Source organism: Netta rufina (genome assembly GCF_964035555.1).
Source record: "Netta rufina genome assembly, chromosome: 11".
NCBI lineage: Eukaryota > Metazoa > Chordata > Aves > Anseriformes > Anatidae > Netta > Netta rufina.
Window position 1 is genome coordinate 11010542 of NC_140134.1, and position 17551 is coordinate 11028092.

The 17551-nt window shown below is 45.0% G+C and overlaps 1 protein-coding gene across 1 annotated transcript in view; it reads right to left on the minus strand.

Annotated features, from left to right (window-relative positions):
• Window positions 1-272: 272 nt before the first annotated feature.
• ARIH1 (ariadne RBR E3 ubiquitin protein ligase 1) overlaps window positions 273-17551 on the minus strand; it is a 55144-nt gene continuing 37865 nt past the window's right edge. The window contains exons 6-14 of the mRNA XM_084293504.1: window positions 17130-17196; window positions 16010-16116; window positions 15246-15288; window positions 13870-13941; window positions 7133-7263; window positions 6979-7036; window positions 5411-5671; window positions 4471-4583; window positions 273-1906 (exon numbers count right to left, since the gene is read on the minus strand). Coding sequence (XP_084149630.1) covers window positions 1822-1906; window positions 4471-4583; window positions 5411-5671; window positions 6979-7036; window positions 7133-7263; window positions 13870-13941; window positions 15246-15288; window positions 16010-16116; window positions 17130-17196 — 937 coding nt within the window. The 3' untranslated portion in view covers window positions 273-1821. The remainder of the gene's footprint in view (window positions 1907-4470; window positions 4584-5410; window positions 5672-6978; window positions 7037-7132; window positions 7264-13869; window positions 13942-15245; window positions 15289-16009; window positions 16117-17129; window positions 17197-17551) is intronic.

The window sequence follows — 17551 nt, forward strand, 5'->3', positions numbered from 1 at the left end:
TTTTGAATAGTTGAAGCCCAAGTAGCCACTGCCACGGTGGTAGGCACAAACACGTCTGCATCGTCCCACCCCTCACCCGCCAGCACTCGAGTCGCAGCAGGAAAGCTGTGAGGTGCAGGTATCGGCATCCACAGGGAACAAATAAAATGAAGAGACTGCATTTTACATCACCACCGTGCCTGCGAGCTGCCCCTTTGCCATTTGTCCCCCTCGAGGCTGGCAGAGCTCATAGGACACTAGCCTGGCGAAAAATACCACAGGAGGAGTTCCTATACAGGAGTAAATTTAATAAAACCACCACCAATTGTTTACTTTAACATAGCTCTTGTTACAGAAATCATAAAAATGGACTCAGTAGCTAACTCATTAGTTCTTTCCCCTTTTAATTGAAAAATACCCCCACTGATTTCAATTTCTACTGCACTAGATGGAGTGTTAAATATTTGCCAGGACAGTATGCCCAGTAATCGAGCCCAAAACAAACACAAAGACAATTCCATCATCTTTCCTTTTCAATGTTACGACTCGTTATAATGTAAGTGAAACTTAACAGCAAGGAACGCTCCATTTGACAGATGAAAGGGGGAGGGAGAGGAGATCCACAGCCGAAATCTTGCAAGAATCTTTTGAGAAGTGGTGCAAAATACCCCTCCTTTTCCTGCCTCAGAACTAAGGAAAATTAAAAAAAAAAAAACAACACAAAACTCTAACCACACACATACACACACTTCCTCCAGGTTCAGAGTGCGTGTCCTGCGTGCATGGATGGGAACAGCTGAGTCTGATTTGGGCAGGCCAAGCAGTACCAATGTGGGGAGAGAAAAAAAATAAAGAAAAAAAGGCAAAGCATCCTGAACCACAATGTACATTCGTCACTAATGCGGTGCACACCGGGTTACCGAGTGTCAGGAGCTGAGCGTGAGGGGACGGGTCCGTCGCCAGCAATAGGTACACACAAAACCACAGAGGCCACGGCTGTAAAGGAACTGCAGGAAGAGGAGAAACCCCACTTCTCTGGTTAAAGCCTTCAAAAAAAGTCACTACACCAGCACACGCTTCCCCCACCCCATCACAGGGAAAACAGAACAAAACAAAAAAAAATAATCAAACTGAAAGAAAATGCACAGCAAATAGACATAATCTTGAAGATTTTTAAAGAATAAATATTTTTTTGTAATTAAACATTATGCAAACACGTGCCACGCTTGCTCTTTGTCCATGCATATGCGCTATATACAACTTTGAAAAATACTGTGTTGTCCTCTTTTTGTTTTAAAAGTCATATACAAATTTTTTTTTTCCTTGCTGTGTACCCCCCCCTCCTCCCCTCCCCAAGAATCACCTTTACAAGGAGCCAAATCGACATTCATCCGTGTACTTGGGTGGCAGAGAGGAGGAGGGGGGCGGGAGAGACATCCCCCCTTACCAAAGTACATCAAAATGGCTGGTTTGGACATGAAAAGCAGTGTCAAGAAATTGGTTTAAATTTCATCTGTACTACACACAGGAAAAGAAAGATAGAAAAAGAAAAAGGAGTCGGCTTGGAGAATGAAGCTACGTTACAAGTTAAAGTTGGAGGGTTTTTTTTTTTTTAGTGCGTCTGTCACACTCTTATTGGCCGCCTAGAATACTGTTGTACAATGGTTTATCTACCTTTTTTATTACAATATAATTTACTTAAATTTTCTGTTAACAAAACAGAATCCCGGTACTACAGACCAGCGGTGTAACAGGCGTAGTGCCTTGTGTGTGTTTTTATTTTTATCGCATGAGCACTCTAGATGGTAAAGGTTTCAGAGTTCGTTTTATGCGAGGCCTGTCTCAGTCCTCAATGTACTCCCACAGGTCCTTCTCGTAGCCTTCATGCACGTGCTGCAACAAAACCCTTCGTCGACTCTCGCAGTATCTGCAGCAAAGGGGGACAGCACAGAAAAGACAGGTTAGGAGGCACAGCTCGTCCCAGGCATTGAGTAATGCAAACCTACATTAAGCCTTGCTTCCAAAGGGGAGATCCCCAGAGAAGGGCTTTGTATCTGTAGCCAGTTAACAGCACTAATTAAGACTTCAGCTACTCCAGTCACTCACTTCAGGTCCCTAGGTGGAAAACCATGCAAATTTATAGTTTCCTGTGCAAAAGTATCCCCAAAGCCCCTAGAGCTGAGAAATCTGCTTTGATAACTGAAAAATGAAGGAGTGGCTGCAATTTGCAGAAGCTAGTGCACAGGTTAGTGGTGACACCTGCAACAGGAGGGAGCTCTCCTCAAAGGTGTGCTGATGCCTGCTCACTGAGCTGTATATAGACAATTCCAGGAGCTAGCTGGGCAAAACCCTGGAATGCTGACCCTGTTTTATTCCCCTCCAAAATCCCTGTAGAGATGGAAGTGGTAGAGCATTGAGAGATGGCTACAAAAAGGGCACTGGGCTGGCTGGAGGGCAGGTCTCACCCCACAGCTCTTGCGCCTCAGAGGGGCGCTATGCCCTGCAAGGTCTTCCCTCCTACACACTTAAACTGACAAAGCTGCAAATAAAGCTGATCCCAGAGTTAGGTACAGTCCTACCAGGATCAATGATAGTGAGGAAAAGGGATATCATAGGAACATATCAAAAGATGCCATGTTCATTTCAGGTGCATTAGCCAACTAAAAAGATAAAAGCAGAGAAACGTTTAAAGTATTCAGGTTCCAAAAGCAAATTATAAATAAGCAGCAGGCAATTCTGGATTAAACCCCTTCCAGTGGAGCACATCCCTCTGCTCACTAAAAGGAGCTGCCCAGTAGAGGCACAGGAGGAGCCCCCCAGCACAGTGCAGGAGACCCTAACAGAAAGCTATCCAAGCATAGCACATGCCAACACGTAGGCAGGAGTGCAAGTACATCATAGCAGCCTGAACTCAAATGTTTAATGCCCTAATACTGTTAGCATTCAGTATCAGATCAGATCAACAGATTTATCTGAATAAAACTGTTCTGGCTCTTCTCCCTGCCATCAGCTGTTGCAACACACGTCCTCGTACACCAAGTCCCACTGATTTTTACAAAGCATGCAATAAAGAACATGCACAATTACTGCTTTCCCAACTTCAGTTATTTTGTTGTCGATGAGAGGGTCAATTCTGTTTTCTAGAAATATCTTTGCAAGCTAGGAAATCAGTTTCCCAGTCTTTTAAACCCCGTCTGACCACCTCGATAACATCCTTGGTCTCAATCTTGCATCACTGTAACCAGTACACAAAGAGCACTGCGCAGGACATGATTAAGACATGACTGAACTAGTTAATTAGGGACCTGCACAGGCTTGACAGATGCATACTGTTTTCCCAGAAACTTGAAGGCAGACTGAGGATATATGTTGTCAGGCAATTCAAGCTATACAATTTTTAATTTCTTCTGGATAACTGTAGCCATCCCTAGAAGGGCATCCAGTTTCACAGAACCAAAGCAAACAGCTGCTTGAACTGATACCAACTTAGCGGCCATTTTAAAGGCTAAGTTACAAAACTTATCCAAAGAGGAAGTCTGAAAGCCTTGTCCAGTCCCAGCCCTGCTGCCAGACCCTTTGGCAAAATTGGCCACAGGCCCACTGTGAGTTAATGGCTGCTTCTTCCACTCCCCAGCATCCCTTAATCACTAAAGCTTACCCTACTTGGGCATATTTTTTTTTGCCCCCAACCTAGACACGACAAGTTTAGCGACTTTGGCAAAATGCCTCAAAAAAATGCAAGCCATAATCCTGTGACTCATCCACATTTACAGCTTTGAAATTTTCCACTGTGCAGAAGCAATTCCCCAGGGACCGTAAAAAGCACTGGCATTTCTGTCACCTGGGCCCCACTTCTGCTCTCTTTCAGGGTTGAACAGGTTACTCTCTCCTTCTTCTTCAGTACAGCTTTTTTGCACCCACTTTTTGCTCAGGGGACACACTGTGCAAGCAAGACAATGAGAAGAGCTGTCTGCTTTCTTATGGCAATGCAACCTAGGCCAAAGTTGTTAGTTGGGAACAACAAAGTCACTCCTTGTTTTCCTTTGGCAGGTCCTGGCCACTCCCCAGTGCTCCTTCTGTGCAGCGCACGAAGAGCCTTTGCTTTTGGTCACAAGATTTTTCTGTTCGGGACTTGAACCTTCTAGCTACTGCTCAGCAGAGCAGATGCAAGGAAGAGCTAGGAGCCACCTCCCCTGAGGGCTGGTCCCAGCAGGGGCACAAAAACACGCTGCCAGCATCTGTGAAGCCCCCTGCACGAGGGCTTCACGGCCAGCAATTTCAGGCTCTGGCACAGGACACTGCTGTTCTGAGATGCCCAGGGACAGGCTGATGATCACAATGTATGGCAGAGGGCCAACAGCAAACAGCTTCCCAGGGATATGACTCTAGAGAAAACAGTAACTTGACAAATACATGCTGCTACCCACCACAGGAGATGGCATTACAGGTGCTAGAGCAGCTCTGAGATACGAGGATTATTCAGAAACAAACCTGTACTTATCCTGTACTTTCTGCTTTATGTCTTGCAGCGAATCTTGGGAGATATCTCGCTCAAGGTACCCAGAAAGCACCTCTGTAGCATTCTCTAAGTCTGCTTGGTTATTCTGCAAAGACAAAAAAAAAATGTGTTTTTAGGTGGAAGGGAAGATTTTTCTGTCAATCCAACCAAAGTAAAAAAAAACAAACAGTGTGAGATATAAACCATGTAACACTGCAGTAACCTGCTCTGAGCACTGTGACTGAAAAAGTAGAAATTTCATTTGATCAGAAGAGAACCGTTATATCTACCAGCAAGCCCTATTCCTCCCTCGATCTGCAATATCCTGGCAAGTCTAAGGAATCTTTTCCTTACTACTACAGTGCAGTACAAGCCAAATGGTCTCCCATTATGCCCTTAAGTCTATTTCCATCCCCCCAGCATTGGCACAGCTGTACTGACTCCTGGTACATACAGCTTTGACTTCTGTTCAGTAGTTCCGTGCACCCTGACCACACAGCCCAGAAGCCTTATGCTTAAGTTCTGCACATAGACCAGTGAGGGATTGCTGTAAACCTTAAACAGCCAATACAGCTTCACGGGTGAAACAGACTGTGTAGGTTGTCAAGAGCAATTTTAATGGTAGTGCCCTTGGAAAAAAGTCAGCACCAGGGAAAGGAAAAACACTGGCGTTAAGTTTAATGCATTCTTTTGCCAGTTCAAGCCAGAACCCCAATCCTCTTTTTTTTTTTTTCCCCTCAGAGTGCAGCAACAAGTAGCAATATTTCATCTTCCGGCAGAGGATCTACAAAATGCCTAGCAGGGCATTTACAGACAACAATATTTAGAACGACTCACTTCTGTACAACTGGGGACAACAGCTTCTCCAAGCACTACACCCCTATGCCACTTATCTTTGTGACCTGAACTCCTGACAACCATGTTTTCTCCTACCTCAAAGATAATGGACTGATTATTCTTTTTGAGGTAGAAGGCAAAGACGTAAGTGTACATGAGTGTGGCACGACACTGGCAGAGGACGTCGACTGCTTTCTTCAGGAACTGCACCTCGATCCACGACATGTTGTGCTGCTGCATCTCCTCCATTTTCTGCTTCACCTGAGCATAGAGCTTGTGCTCAAAGCGCAGGCTCTGCATGTGGTTCATATAGCGGTTGCAGTAGAATAGGTACCTCTGCAGGGCTGCTCTGGATCGCTGTGTTAATTCCCATTAGGGAAAAAGAGAACAAATAGTTAAAACAAAGTAATGGCTGCAAGAGAAGTAAGCCCTTCACAAAGCTCTTCCTGACCCTGAGAACGAGCTTCCTTTCCAAAGGTGTTTCCTCTCCTCACATGTTGGCCAGATTCAGACGGCGCCACTTTGTGCGGCACTGTTAACCCTGACATTGTGCACAGAAGAGAGGCCAGACCCTCTGCAGCTCCCTGTCATGCAGGGGACTTCCTAGCACAGCTGCAGCATCCTCACTCCCAACCCTGAAAGTAATTGGAATCACATTGCTGAAGCCTAAAGTTTTTTTGTTTTAATTTCAGCCTCCCCTCTCAAGTTCCAAGGACCTAAATGCTTCCAGTGTCATAACAGACAGCCAGGAGCAGATTTTCCTTTTTTGGCTAATAAAGAATTCTAATTAAACAATTATTGTGCTTGTGTTAAGAGGGCAACCTTAGGTTGCCTAGGCATGTCGATTACAGAGCAGGGGAAAGACGCGATGTGCTAAGTAGTACAAGAGAACCAAGATGACTCAATACGCAGCCATTAATCTTATTTTCTTCTCACTGACAGATCAGCTGAAAACAAGGACAACATGGGCATGGTTAAACTTGCAGAGTGGATGTACAAAGGTAGCACACGCCAGCCAAAGTCATCCCTATCTGCAGGAGGAGGGGCTGCAGGAAATACTTTGGTTTTTGGCTGTAACGGTACTTTGACAGAGATGCAGGAAATGGATTTCTGCAAGCTGCAGCACACAGCATGCAATCCCTCCCCATTAAAAGAGACTTTGGCTCTGCTAGCCATATTCACAAAGCAGTTCAAGGTAGCTGCAGCTTCACTCCCAATTTCTACTTCTGTCAGGCCTCCAAGTATAGGTATTGGAACAACTGAAGTCTACTCTATTTACATTCAAAAGGTCTGCTGTGTTTAAACTCCTCGGGATTAGCATTAAGAACTTTGCAGTGAAGAGCATTTTCCAAAGGGCGTTGGGATTGCTGTCTCAGACCTAAAGCATTATGACGACTTCATGCAGGAGCTGCTATAAAACAGGCAAGGCAGCATGACAGATAACAACTGAGTTAACAAGTTCTCTACGCTGCACTGAAGTGATTTTGAACCTTCCCCCCACCCAGCGCAAGGCAAGAATCCAAAGCTGCTGGTGAACATAACTGTCTTTTGGCTTCGCGCCCAAATCCAGGAAATTCCTCGCGGCTGGTTTACAGGTTTACAGAAAGCCTAAAAGCATGCACAGAGCTGCTGAGCTCCCTCACCGCCAAAGGTTATGGACTCACCTCCTGTGCATCCCTTGCTGCCTTTGCATCATCCTCGTTGTAACGATTGCAGTTGTACCTGTAACGGGGACACCGATGCCACAGAGTTCAATTCAAAACTCGATGCAGTTTCTCTCGTGGCTGCCTCGCCTTCCCACCACGCTTCTGAACTCACCAGGCAGATCCGTGGGGCTCCCAGGGGCCCAGACACACCCAGCAGAACTCGGCTTTGCAGTTCTGGTTCCGACAGACCATGTGGTTGCAGCCCCCGTCCTTCTCGATGGTGACGTGGCATTTCGGGCACTCCTGTGGACAGGACACAGAGCACTGTCAGCACGGAAAGCGAGGCGGGCTTAGTCACAGGCATCCCTTAAAAATCTTAGGAAGTGAGAAGGGTTCTCACAGCAGTAAGAGACTGCACATCGGGTGAAACACCCGGGTTACTTTTTCCCTTTGATCATCAAGGTCCTCTTCGAAGTTAAGTCTCCAAGTAATTCCAACCTCAGAGCAGCTAGACAGACCAAAAAAGCAACAAGTATCACCTTCGTTGCTATCATACATTGCTAGTGGTACAAGGGATGGGTAATTTCATGACCTTCTCCAGAGTTACAATGGTAGCAGCGATGGTTCATAATTGCCCAGGGGAAGGCATCTGGCTTTCCTCACCATCAAGTGTTTGGTCCACTGCAGCACTCAAACCTCAAAAAAGCCTAGCAGTGAGCTGGTATCATGCTGCTATCAATCCGAGACACCTGCAAGTTGTGAAATGTCATCCAAAAAGTATCCAAAAACTACCAGCAAGAATCCATTGTGCTTCAAAGAAGCCTCTGTCAGCTAAAAAGACAATGCTCCTCCTGGGGCATTTCCACACTTCCCGTCAGGCTCCTTTTCTCCTCTTCATGTAACACCTCACTGAAGGCTTTTCTTACACAAGTCCACGTGGGGCTTCCTTTTCAGGTGTAAGGCTTCTGTCGAGTATGAGCATATCAAAGAGCAGCACTGCACAGGGAAATCTTCGGAGAAGATATATATATATTTTTTAATAACACCAGTATCACTCCCATAGATCAGCAGAATATGGCCACTTTCCAAAACGACATTCACCTCATGCAGAATATAAATGACTTCTGTAGTGTCCTACTGAGTACACAAAGCTGAAGTAGCAAAACCACGCTGAGCTGCATCTACAGGTGAAGGAAGCCAGTCCAGCTCATCTGCTGCTTGTTCCTGCCTCTCTGGCACTTCTCTCATGCTGGCAATACCAGAGTTGAACCGAGAAACTCCTTGGGTTAAAACCAAGCAATGAGTACAGTTGGAGAAAAAAAAAAAAAAAACATCTAGGCTGGATCAGCCCAGCTCATCACACAGCCACACCAGCGTTTGTGAAGCTATACAGGGTACAACCCAACACATTCGTGCACACACACTCCAGACGTCCCAAGCACTACCACGTAAGCTACATTTGCATGCACGTTGGTCCTGTTTGTGCTGTAAGAGCAGAATCTGCACAGTTACATACTCAGAGTATAACCGAGAGGTGCCAAAGACCATCATGGTCTCCACCTGTCAGAGGCGACCTGTCTCACTCGATGAGCAGGCTACAAGGGGAAAAAGAGACAAGGGAGAAGATGCTGGCATGAAACTGAACTTGGTTTTGGCCATCACAATTGAAGTGCTCTGAGCTGCTTGTGCTCAGCAGTGAATGATTTTCCAAGAGGAGGTGATGGTAGCAGAGCTGCACAGCTTTCCTCAGCCACGTGTCTCATCTGCTCAGGTGCCAACACTCGAGTGCCTCCGTGGAAGACACAGCTATAGCCAAACAGCTGCAGCCAGAGCTCCTGCTTAGGACAGTCCCACAACTGGGGCAAGAGAGAAACAGCTCCCAGACAACCTGCCAACGTGCCAAGGCACAGTGGAGTACATCCATGCTGCTTGTGGGGCCGTCCTCACCCACAGCTACACTCATTTTGGAGTGCTGAAATTCTGTTCTCAGGTCTTGGAGGATGCAAGTGAGCTCCTCCGAGTGTCAACACGGTGGTGCTTGGAGCTCCAGGGCAGCACCGTGATGCAAACCAGAACAAAAAGACCCTAACTACAGCCCTTGCAGTACAGGGAATGCCATCCTGGCCATGCGTTTACATTCTGCTAAGCAAAGCGCAAGGGAGAGATTACACAGTGAGCTGTGCAAGTTCTGAGAAAGTGAAGAAGCTGAACATTATTAGAAATTAAGGAAAAGCTATGAGAAGGATGCATGAAAAAAACAGCGAATGCTGGCAGAAAGAAAAAAAGCAGCAACTACTCAAGCCACTAATGCAATGAGTGGAGGAGATTTATAGATTAAGGAGGATATGGAAGGCAGTTCTTATGGAGAATTACGGCCATGCAACAACATAATAGCCAGCAAATCAAATTACTAAACCGGTAGATTATTCTGCACGTTATCTATCATGCCACGATGCAGAAGTGACCTCATTAACATTGTTCCACTCCGAACAATTCGGTGTTTGCTTACACGCTGCACTTTGCAACAAAAGCCCAGGCAAACCTGGCCAAGGAGAACAATCCCCATTCTGTGCTAAAAGGCTGCGTGTACAGAAAACCCCACAAACCTCAGCAGCTGCTCTGCGGGCAGGAGGCTAAATAGAAACACCTTCCAGATTTCCATGCAGGTGAAATTCCAGATTCGTCCTCCCCAGGACTCCCAGAAGCAAGGGACACACATTGGCCTCCCTGACGTATTCACCACGATGCCTTCACCTGTAACCAGCCCTAAAAGATGAACCCTCCAACACCACAGCGAGCACCTCAACAAAATCCACAACTGAACTTAATTACACTTGGTGCAAAGTAGCATGCTCTGACACCACCTAGAATCGTTGAGCAAAGGAGGATATTTTAAACGCTCGCTCGTCTGAGAGGAAGGATGGCATTTTGACATCTCAGGGAAGGCTGTTCACAGTTCTGGCACGAAACCGCGCTGGTGAGAAATGAAGGAGCAAAGTTCGCTGCTGGTGCCCAGGGAGGATCCAGGCAGCTGCCAGAATTTCCACGCGTTAGAACAAATGTAGGACTTCCAGAAAGTACAGAGGGAGTACATGTTCAGGCATTAAAACCAACCTGAAAAGGAAGAGAACTGGGTTTTTGCCATTTTATCTCGCTTGGAGGAGAAAAATGCCCAATAGCTTTTGTGGAAGAAAAAAATCTGCCTGTTTTATACATCAGGCCTTCAAGTCCTGTCTAGCCCAGAAGATAATGAGATGGTGACACGCCAGGAGCCAGAAGTGGTAAGGCAGGGGCATTTTTAGTATCAGATGAACAACTTTCATTAACTCCAATTTAACTTCAACAAAAAACAGTGCCTTGGGTGAAGACCAGACCGTTAACATCTTTGTTCTTCTTCCCTTAGTGCTCAAGATGCCCAAAGACCAACATCGCTGAAACTCAGGGTTAAAAAGGTTTTGTTCCCGCCCCCCAAACCCTTCTAAGATTCTTTCGGACAGTTTTGAAACACCTTAGGAACCCCAAATAAGCACACAAATCCAAGTTTTCTGTTTTTATTTCTTCATCCTTTGAAGGTCCACTTAGTAGAAGTAACTGATTCATGTGGTTTCTTTATTGCCAAAGCCATGCGAACCGAACACCACCAGAAAGCTGCCTAGTTTATTCAAGAAAGGAACTGTTTAAGAACCAAGTTTATACAACAAACTGAGGAAAGAAACACACAAAACTTTCAACTATTCAACCCTTTGTCTGCAAGAATACTGAGAACTAAAGCCTTGGTAAAGAACTTGCTTATAGGCTTACCTGGAATTTACATTTACTTAAACTAAAAGCCATCTACTCCAAGCACACCACGATCGAGCAAGAGCTCTATCTTTTGAATAAGCAGAAATAATTTAGTGTATAGGTCTCCTAAGATCAAATAAAATTAAAAAAATATATAGAGGAGGCCACAAAACTCACTCCTCAAATCTCCTCATTTTTCATTCAGACCACTCCAGGTTTGTCAAAAAATGCATCACACCACTCCGGTTTTTGAACAGAAACCAATTCAGCTGGGTTTTACTTTTCTACTCTCTCATATAACAATTGCCTCATTTTCCTTTCCTATCCTGTCTCCCAGGGCAAGCTGGAACAAACGTATCTCACATTCTCCTGTTGCAGAGGATTACCCAGACTCGAAGCGCACACGTTCCAGGAAGACTGGTGTTTTTCTGTTACGCCTCCATCGCGGTGAGATGGGAAGTGTTCTTCCCTGCACGGAGACCACATAGGACTGCAGCCCAGCGTCACGCTCGGAGGGCTTGAGAAAACACTTTTCAAAAGCTAGAAATGGCAACGGAGACAGCAGGAGCAACAGGAATGCAGCAGCAATTAAATGACTTGAGTTTTTTTCCCCCACCTTAAAATGGATTTTTGCACCTGATGGGATCTGATCCGATTCCCTTCTTGGTTCTTCAGAATGAATAAAGTCGATGCAGAATTTGGCCTCTGACTTGTACTCACTGAAGCGAGCAGCTGTGAAGAAGGTTCAAGACATCCCTCCCCAAACACGACTGCCCTGCTTTCCTTGTAGAAATAGTAAGGAGACTGACAGCAAGGGCAGACGTACGCACACCCAAACTGCGCAGCTCCTACCCCAATGTCTTAATATGGCAGGAAGGGATCTTTCCCAAGCTGTACAAACACTTGGCTCCTCTGTGACCGCGGACTGCACAGCTCCAACCACGCGTCTTCCAACAGCCATCCCCTCTCACACATCATCACAGCAGCACACAGTTCCCATCCTCGCTGCCCTCGAGAAGGCAGAGATCATTATGAAAGGGAGGGTTACATTTCTTGCCAGCTTTCCCCCGAATTCAATCTAGCATCAGTTCAGAGAGAGGAGAATTGTGATATTGTCCTTCAGTTATTTCAGTCAGTACGGACACCACAGGGCTCCACGACAGTTGGCTTGCTCAGATGTCTGGTGTAATTACCCTGCCTTTTTCCCCCCCCCTCTCCTGGTGCTACTGCACAGTCTGGACTCCAAAGTGTTTTCTTGCTGCAGGAGCATCTCTTATGGTATTAGAGGAAGTAGCTTAGACAGGGATGTGCAAGGACAACAGCCCTTCTGCTGCTGACACCAGATGACAGGCACTAACAGATAAGCTGGGCTGATGCCAGCATGGCTTGGCCACACTTGTTTCCCCTCCTCACCCTCCTCTGGATGGGTGTTTCCCACAAAAAAATAAAAAGCTTCTTGCTCCTGCCATTTAAACTTATTTCTGATAGTCTGAGATATGCTTTAAATACCCCTAGCATGGCTCCTTGCTGACAAAGTCTAGATCCCAGTTTAAAAAAAGGATGACCATCTTTACAACACTCTTTGGGCAAGCAAGCTGCAGATACCAGTCTAAAAAATACAAGGAGACAAGCAGCTTCGTATTTCCAGCAGCCTGTCTTAGTGACACATTACTCATGTTTCATTTACAGAACACACACAAGGATATTTTGGCTTTTTTTTTTTTTTTTAGATGAGCACAGAATCCAGGAAGGGAAAGCTTAACTTGAGATTATAACAACACCCCACAAGCATGAGGCTCTCCAGGAAAGCAGGCAAAAAAACCCAAAGCAGGAGAGCTCAGACCTTGGCCTTTTGCAGCACATGCCAAGGTAGGGACAAGGTAGGAGACGGAGAGCCCTAAGGCCAGAGCCAGTGTCACCCTTAAGGGGCAGCAGCAGCTCCTCCTCTGGCTCCCAAGGGCTCCACCACAAGCAAGATAGGGCTGTCCAACAGGAAAACAGGGCTGCGCCACTGTGATATTCCAGGTATTTGGTTCCCAAGGCTAAACTAGCTGCTTTACATGTGCTTGCACTCAACCCTTTCCAAATTATTTGGTTCTTCTCCCTCAGGTTTAATTTAGGCAGTATCTGAAGGGCAAGCAAACCGAGTAAATTTGGTTCGGTTCTTGACCCATGATCCACCTCTGAACACGTTCACCCCAGAAACGGCCAAGTTCACTTTCCTGAGCAGAGCTCAGCCCCCAAGCAGGGACCACACAAACCCCAGCCCGTGAAACAAAAAAGCACCGAGACTGCACAATTCCAGCACGCCTTTAGCCGTGCGTTTCAGCGATGGGTGTTTCTGCTCTCACCATAATGCGACATTCCAGTTCAATGAAAAACACGCAGCCAGCCCCAGAAAGCAGCAGCGCTGCCGCAAACAATGCCATTAACCAGTTACACAACGGGGCTAAGAAAACAAAGCGGCCATTTCCTCACACCCTCCCCACCTTCTTCCACCCTGCCGGCAGAAGTGAGACCTGAGTCTGCTCCTAGCCCCAGCCTCCCGATGACATCTGCTTCTCCTGTTTCCTCGCCACCACCCCGCCGCTGTTTTTATTCCCAACAAACGCAGACCTGCTGAAGTTTCACGCAAAGTTGGGCTTGCTGGAAGGAAGACATTTACATAATAAAATCTTAACAGCTGTTCTGCCAGTCTCTATCTGGAATGTTGCCCAGCGGAAATGAACAACTCTTCAAGAGACCAGCCCCGGGGATTTAAAGGCAGATGTAAATTATCACAGCTGTATCAAGCCACGGGTGGTGTTTCACACACCTGGAGTGAGGCACTGAATTGCTCAGGGAAGCCATCAGTGCCAGACAGGAGCCCAAAGACTTAAAACTTGAGCTTCCTTTGGGTCTCCAGTCAACTTTCTTACATGAACAAACTCTAACCTGAAGAATGTCCCTCAATTCGAGGCAGTAACACCTATTTGCACTTCAAAAAGTGTACTTCAGTGAGCTGAGGATTTTAATGTGTGCTTTTAATGACAACAGCAGAAAAAAAGAATCCCGTATTGACAAATTAGGTTGCCATTCTTCTTTTCATCTGATCGAGTACATAAAACACAAGGAGAACACCCTCACCTTTGTGTTTGCTGCAATCCAATTAGAAGTTTCACTGTCATCATCACACTTCTTAATCCACTTCTTTAACCACTGTTAGAGAAATGCAGAAAGAGTTACATTAGAACAGAGGAACCAGCTGTAAAGGCTCCCAAGACAGCTGCTTACATTAAGGTGATAGTGAAAAACACAGAGCTCAATGCTACCACACTGAAGTGCAACTTCACAAAGCTTCCTAGAGCGGATACAAATCCTTTGACTTACTCACTAGATACATACCAGAAGAGAAGAAGATAGGATCAGAAGTCTAAGCAATTATTATTATTCCAAAATCCTACCTGTTGGAAATTATCTTTTAGTAAATCGGGATAGGGAAACAGCATAGGTGATGCTAGAAAGCAGTGCAAACGGCAACTAATTTAGTTGCAGACATTTCCTGCAGCACCAACCTGATGCAGTGAGCAGGACCACTGCACTAACACTTCAGCAAAGAGTTTACAGTTCCTAAAGTTCAACCAGCTAAAGCTTTACATGGGACTCGATGTTACAGGTATTTTAAAAGTGATCTGTCAAAACTGTAGTCAGACCCTCTGTGCTGGCTACCTTTACACCAAGCCATGTCATGTATTTTTCCCTTGCCATCCACCTTAACTTCTTTTTTTTCCCTTCTTAACCTTAGAGGGAACATGGCTTTACCAAGTGAACACGAGTTACAAAAACAAAGGACTGCTTACACCTGGTAGATAAACTGACCACTATTGTTCCAGAAAGACCAGCCAAACCATGCTACACCTCTGGTGAGGCTTCCCTTTCCCCTCCCCAATGAAGTTTTTATGCATTTGTCACTAAGAACACAGACTGCCCTGGCCTCAAGGCATGAAACATCTTTGTGAGCTCTGCACAGGGCCACAGGAATCCTAGGTTTAACTGCAGCTTCTGGCAGACCTGTGAAAAGTAACAGCCCAGTTCCAGAGTTCACTGCATGGCAGCAGGTCCTGAACCAGGACCAAATTCCTTCAGTACTACAAACCCCAACCCTGCAGAAGCACCAACACCTACGGAAACGCTGAGTGTAGGAATGCTCTTTGTAAAGTGAGGCATTCGCTTCTGAAGCCACCCACTTCTCCTCCAGGGTCTCTGTTGTACAGCCTCCTCCTCGGGGTGTTCCCCCATGTGGCTGAGGAATTGTTCTATCAAAAAGAAACTTTCAGGCTTCCTAAATAAATCCTGGAGGACTTCTCTAATTCTTCTCATGAAGTGATCTAAGCAGGTGAATTACAATGCTTCTTGAAGCACAAGCTTTGCAGCTGTTCACATCATTTTTGTGTGTCTTACACATAACTTGACTTTAATTGTTTCAAAGTCACACATTTGGAAAATTGCTTTGAGACGCTCACCTTGCATTTAACAGGATCATGCCAGTTTTCACCACAGTTAAAGCTGAAAGTGAAAGAAAGGGAAAATAAGCAAATTAGGTAGCCAGCTATACTTTTATTTCCCTTGATTAACACCATGGAAATCTTCTGGGTTATTCTGTTGAAAGACCATGGACAACCTCAAGGAAAAACTACACACGTCAAACACCTCAAATCCCACAGCCTCACTGGAATATATATCACATCCGTGAATCTCAGTGCCAATGTTACACGCTTAGGTGCAACAGGGATTTATTTTCCTTCAAGCACCTCAGGCAGCTTTGCAAAATAAATTTGGTATCTTAAAAAAAAAAAAAAGCAAACAAAAAGGACCTCACCTGGACAAGACCCTTGACTTAACTAATTATTATAAAAACATATGCTGCAGGCAAGCTTGTTATTCAAAGTTAATAGACGAATGCCATGTCAGGACTATATACACCTAAAAATCACTGGGATTTTCTTCTTGCAATCAAAAACCTCACCTAACTTGAAATCAAGTAGCTGAAGGCCAACTCTCATTGAAAGTCAGATGTGGGGCCTGGTCAAAGGAGCCTTGAGACACCAGCTGCAACAACTGCACACCAGCTGGGCCAAATCCTGACTTACTATTTGAAGCCCACCTCCTCCCCATGCTCTTCCCACCACATTTAAACCCCATCTCAATATAAAGTCTTCTAAATTATATACTAAAACACTTTGAACACAAAAAGCAACATCAACTTCTTTTATGTGTTTGTTCTTACCAAAACTGACGTCCACATTTGCAGCGAACAGGTTTAGCATCAGGATATTGGACTTTAACAACGTGGTGGCAGTCTGGGGCAGGACACCATTTTAACAGTCGATTACACTACAAAAAAAAGCCAAAAAAAAATAATAGAGAAAGGATGCTGCACAAGAAACTTACCCATCTGCCCTTCAGCCCTTCAATCGCACTTCCTCCTGCCTTACTGTAAGTCTCCTCAGCCAAGGCATTTGCTCCCTTACTAGCGAGAGAAAGCAGGAATACAACCATCAGCATTCCACTGCCAAATGGAGTCCTTTATGAAAGAGGAGGAGGAGCACAACCTCTCCTGCTGACCTCGGAGTTCACTCAGAGAACACATTTGAATAATTTGAAGCTATGGAGCTCTCCACTGAAATAGTGCATTTAAACTTGTCTGCAACTACTCACTTCTGTTCCACTGCTCCCACAGCCTTTTTGAAACTTAAAAAGTTCACAGCCCTGCACAGTAACTAGCTCTTACTACCACTGCATCATTTCAAACAAGGAGTGTAAGCGTAATCGCAGTAACAACTTGCATACCAGGCTCTGCAACAAATGTGAACGCATGCAAGTAGAAAGAGGGGACAAAGGAAAGTCTTCCGAAGAACCTTTCTCTAAGATAATTCTGGTTTTGGAGGTGTAAAACCACTAGAATTTTGCTAAAAGCAATTTTACAGCTTGACTTCAAATGGCAAACATTAAAGGCACTTTCTTGTTTATAACGCTGTTTCCTGGTTTTCAGTCTGAAGCATCTCAGATAACATTCAAGAACTATAAACATGAAGTGCTCCTCAGAACTTAGCAATTGCAACAGTTGTCCAATGTGTATTTACAACAGCTGGCTATACCTCTAGGTAACCATGTCACCATGGCTTTTGTCCTATACATTTTTACTCTTCTCCTACAACTGTAGCTGTAGCTAACTGGGCTATAGAACAGCCCCCGCAAAGCCTCTCATTTGTAGTTACGTTTGATTAGAGACTATGCAAAAGAAATCCTATTCTACAGCTATAAATGAGCCTCACTTCCATGGTTTAGTACACATGCAAGACAAAAGACACCCTGGAAGCCATTACAAATTCCAAAGGAAAACTCACCTCTACAAAACTATTGGTTATTAAATGCTGGTACTTTAATTTAACCTTGGAATCTGTGATCAGACGCCTGTGGAAATAGAAAAAAAATGTAGTAAACTCAGTTTTCCCCCCCACACACATAGCCAGTATACACAGACAAAGGATTTTGATTCTTCCTTTTCTATGCTTGCAGGCGCTTTTTTTGTGCTTACCTTTTCTCTATTATATTATGAAATCTACAGATACTGCATTCAACTTGTAATATTAATATCAGAACCAGACAAAGCCATGAAGTTCAAGGGAACTAATCTCTCAGTGTGAGGATGTTTGCTTTAAAAAAAAAAAAAAAAAATCACTGTCTTCAAGAGCACAAGAACCAGAGCAGTTTCATTAGCTCGTTCACATTACAGGTGCATTTTGTGTCAAATTCCTTTAAAAAGCTT